Below are 4,127 nucleotides of genomic sequence, written 5' to 3'. Positions count from 1 at the left end.
GCTCACCGCAACCTCCACCTCCTGGGTTCAGGCAATTCTCCTGCCTCAGCCTCCTGAGTAGCTGGGATTACAGGCACGTGCCACCATGCCCAGCTAATGTTTTTCTGTCTTATTTGACTTTGGAACTCCTTTTTCTGTGAACACCCCCAAAAACAGTATTCAAAAAAATACTATTATGGAAACAGTTTATTTCCATCTTTCTAAATTAAAGGTTAATTCTTGCCTTTTAAGTATTTTTTGCCTCTTAAAGATGTTTTTCTCCAGTTTGTTATATAAGTTTGAAATATTTTTCTTGTGTATATGTAGGAGAAAATATATATATATTCCTATTTCTTTAAATATTTGAGTATTTAGATGTATAATAAATGCAAACATATAAATGCATATATATACACATGTGATACGTGATGTGTATTTAGGTACAGTACAAACATGAGGTTTTGTATTTTGCTGTATGTATTATGCATCCTTTAATGCCACCTCATCTAATATTTTCTCAATGGAGTCTTCCTTGACTACTTGTGGTAGAATTAATCTCTCATTTATGTTTATGCCCCAGTAGCACAAGGTGTGCACTTCTATTTACAATACTTCCTGTATTTATAATTATTCCCTGTTTTCCAGCCTAGAATAAATTATTCAAGGTCACAGAGGAACCAAGGTCACATCTTTGTATTGCTGTGATCTTAAAGCCTGGCCTATAGTAGGTGCTTGATAAGTATTTGTTGAATTGAGTTCAATAAATATCATGAAAATTAATTTTCAGGTTTATGATTTTGATGTTCTTAGACTATAGCTTTTTAAGTTTTATGATCATACTAAAGATGTTTTACATTTTTCTTGTAGGTTACTGTGTACAGCATGTATGTTTCTATAATGGCTTTCAATGCAAAGGTTAGTGATCCACTTATTGGAGGAACATACATGACCCTTTTAAATACCGTGTCCAATCTGGGAGGAAATTGGCCTTCTACAGTAGCTCTTTGGCTGGTAGATCCCCTCACAGTAAAAGAGTGTGTAGGAGCATCAAACCAGAATTGTCGAACACCTGATGCTGTTGAGGTAAGTATGTTTTAATTTTAGATAACATTAAGCTAATACTAAGATATTAATTTCTTTGTTTTGCCTCTAGAAGTACTATATCTTTTTAAAAATTTTTATCTGCCCATAGGTTCTGGTATAGAAATCTACATATATTTTTTTCTTTCACATCAAAACTGAGGATTATAATAATTCACATCAGCAAGACTAGTTTACTTAAAGGCACTTCTCAGTAGAGTAAAGGCGATCTCTCCTCCACCTTGAGGATCACTGTCCTACACAGCAGGCACTAGATAAATGCATAATTAATAGGTTAAGTTTTGTAGTGGTAGAAAAGGGGAATGTTCATTGGCTGTTCATATAACTAAACCTGAATAGTGACTGGTTTGTTTATAAATTCTTTCAAAGTGACATTAGTCTACTTCTAGAGTATCTGGACTGGAAATTTCTTCACATTACCAAATATGAAAGCTGCATGTTGAAAATAGGTATTCGGGCTGGGTGCAGTGGCTCATGCCTATAATCTTAGGACTTTGGAAGGCTGAGGTGGGTGGATTGCCTGAGCTCAGGAGTTCGAGACCAGCCTAGGCAACAGTGAAACCCCATCTCTACTAAAATATGAAAAATTAGCCAGCTGTGGTGGTGTATGCCCTAGTCCCAGCTACTCAGGAGGCTGAGGCAGATTTGCTAGAACCTGGCAGGAGGAGGTTGCAGTGAGCCGAGATGGCATCACTGCACTCCAGCCTGGGCAACAGATTGGGACTTCATCTCTAAAACAAAACAAAACACTCCAGCCTGGGCAACAGAGCAAGACTCCATCTCTAAAACAAACAAACAAACAAAAAAAAAAAAAAAAAAAAAAAAAAAAAAAAAAAAAAAAAATGAGTATTGTTTACAGCAAGAGCTGAAAATTATTTTTAATCCTGTTAGTGCATTAGAGAAATTAAGATACATTAACATATTTTGTCAGTGAAATTCTGAAATGTTTTAAGAAAAATATATTTTGATTAGAATTATTTGTAAAGTAGAAGCATGTTAATTGCTAAATACTTTCATTTTGAAATTGTAGATTTTTTATTATAGTTTTCTTTTTACAGCTTTGCAAAAAACTGGGTGGCTCATGTGTTACGGCCCTGGACGGTTATTACGTGGAGTCCATTATTTGTGTTTTCATTGGATTTGGTTGGTGGTTCTTTCTTGGACCAAAATTTAAAAAGTTACAGGATGAAGGATCATCTTCATGGAAGTGCAAAAGGAGCAATTGATGTATACACTACTGGACATTCTAGAAAGGTAATTGTAGTTTAGTTTCAATTCAAAGAGCAATGATAATCAGTGCGCAGTAGTATAAAATATTATTTTAAACAAAGAAATTATTAATATAAAATGCCAAATGGTTGAAAAAATAGAAATCTCTCTGTATATTTGATCGTGTTTTTCTTTGCCTTGTTGACTTATTTAAAGTTTACGTAAGGTCAGGAAATTCTAAAACCACTTTTTTGGTCTTGTTATTTGATTTATATCTTTTAAATTTACTGACCAAAGCATGTTTTAAGTTGCAGTGCAGTAGTTGTGGGTGGTAACCATATAGTCAAGTATTGTTACTAGTACTTGTCACTGAGCTACATTTAAAATTTTGGTATAATATATACAAGGGAGAAGAGCTTGATATTCAGGTACTAACCACAACTAGTCTGACATCGTTGGCAGTTAAAATCTTATTTTGAATTATAAATTAGTTAAATTTTATGTGCAATTTGCCGAGAAGAAAATTATAGACTACTGACATGTCATTTTAGTTATTTTTCTTATGACCACATTGTACAAATGAATCTGTGTTAAAAAGACTATTTTAAATGTATTTCCTGCTTTTGTAAGCATTAAAGATTTATAAGAAGATTATTCAAACTATTTTTTATAAAATGAAAGTTATGGTTTTTAAATTTATTGATTCCTCTTGCCTCTACCCCCTTTTGCCCCTACCCCCTCTTTTTTTAAGATATTTTGATTCCTTATAAACGTTTATCCTAAGCTTACATCTGTTTTCTGTCACAAGTGCTTTATGGCACACAGACAACTAATGGAAGGGATCAAATTGTGTTGTGTGTATGTTTATGGCAATGTTTTAAAAATAAAAATTATTCAAGTAGTTTTTTTTAATTACTGAGAGAAAAAAACAGTAAAGCTTTCTGATTAAGTAAAATTTAAATGGGCAGTACCATAATTTAAAAAACTAATATTTTAAAGAGAGAGAGACAAAGATATTTTGTGCCTTTGACAAATTAAATCTAATAGTGGAAAAATGTTTCTTAATTAAGCACTTTACTAGTGAAAAAGATCTCACAACTTAATGCCAAATCAGGTACTGTATTTTCATTTATTAACACATTACCTTTTGTTTGAATACTATAACGTGTACAGTTACTATTTCAAGACAATTATGCTTTTGAGTACTTTGGCAATTTCCAGCATATTATGTACACCCAGTGAGCAGGTTCTTTGCATGTTTTGTGTTATGTATTACTCTGACTCTTTAGAGATTATATAAATCCTTCAAAAATTAGAGGAAAACAAGATAGTTATGAGTCTTTATCGTTGTGGAAAAATGTGTGCTAACTCCTGATTTTGTTAATTTTATAACATAGGTTGAATTTTAGAGTGGGGTTTTTATAAGTAATGGAGGATACAATGGGTGGGAGAAAATGGCACACAGCATCTGAAGAAAGATAGGGGCATTGACCTCTAGAGCTCATACGTTGCCATTGGAAAGCCTGTGTTGGGCATCGATGTCAGATCCTGAAGAATCACCTGGAAAAAATCCCATCCTAGAGGCAAAGAGGCTACACCAAACCATAGACTACCGTACTTTGTCACATGGTTGTCCATTATTGTGTATTATAGTCAAAATGATTACTTGAATAAAGAAAAATCCCACTTGACTCTTAAATATGAGATGTGTTTTGAGTTTTAATTTTTGGATTAAGAAACTCAGATTGCCGTAATAACCTTTTATTCTTTTATTTCTTCCCATTTATATTAGAACTTTATATATATTTTCAAACAGTTTTTTTTTTTTTTTTTTTTTT

General features: G+C 32.8%; 1 protein-coding gene across 2 annotated transcripts in view; it reads left to right on the top strand.

The window, feature by feature from the left end:
- Positions 1 to 3,988, top strand: part of SLC33A1 (solute carrier family 33 member 1) — a 24,815-nt gene extending 20,827 nt beyond the window's left edge. The window contains exons 5-7 of one of the 2 annotated variants that reach the window (XM_017522924.2): positions 847 to 1,062; positions 2,139 to 2,334; positions 3,687 to 3,980. In XM_017522924.2, coding sequence (XP_017378413.1) covers positions 847 to 1,062; positions 2,139 to 2,306 — 384 coding nt within the window. In that variant the 3' untranslated portion in view covers positions 2,307 to 2,334; positions 3,687 to 3,980. Of the gene's footprint in view, positions 1 to 846; positions 1,063 to 2,138 lie in introns of both variants that reach the window. The other variant, XM_037736472.1, reaches the window with a different exon arrangement.
- The last annotated feature ends 139 nt before the right edge of the window (positions 3,989 to 4,127 follow it).

This window comes from Cebus imitator, unplaced genomic scaffold (assembly GCF_001604975.1).
Source record: "Cebus imitator isolate Cc_AM_T3 unplaced genomic scaffold, Cebus_imitator-1.0 Scaffold25, whole genome shotgun sequence".
Taxonomy (NCBI): Eukaryota; Metazoa; Chordata; class Mammalia; order Primates; family Cebidae; genus Cebus; species Cebus imitator.
This window is presented reverse-complemented; position numbering and strand designations above follow the sequence as displayed.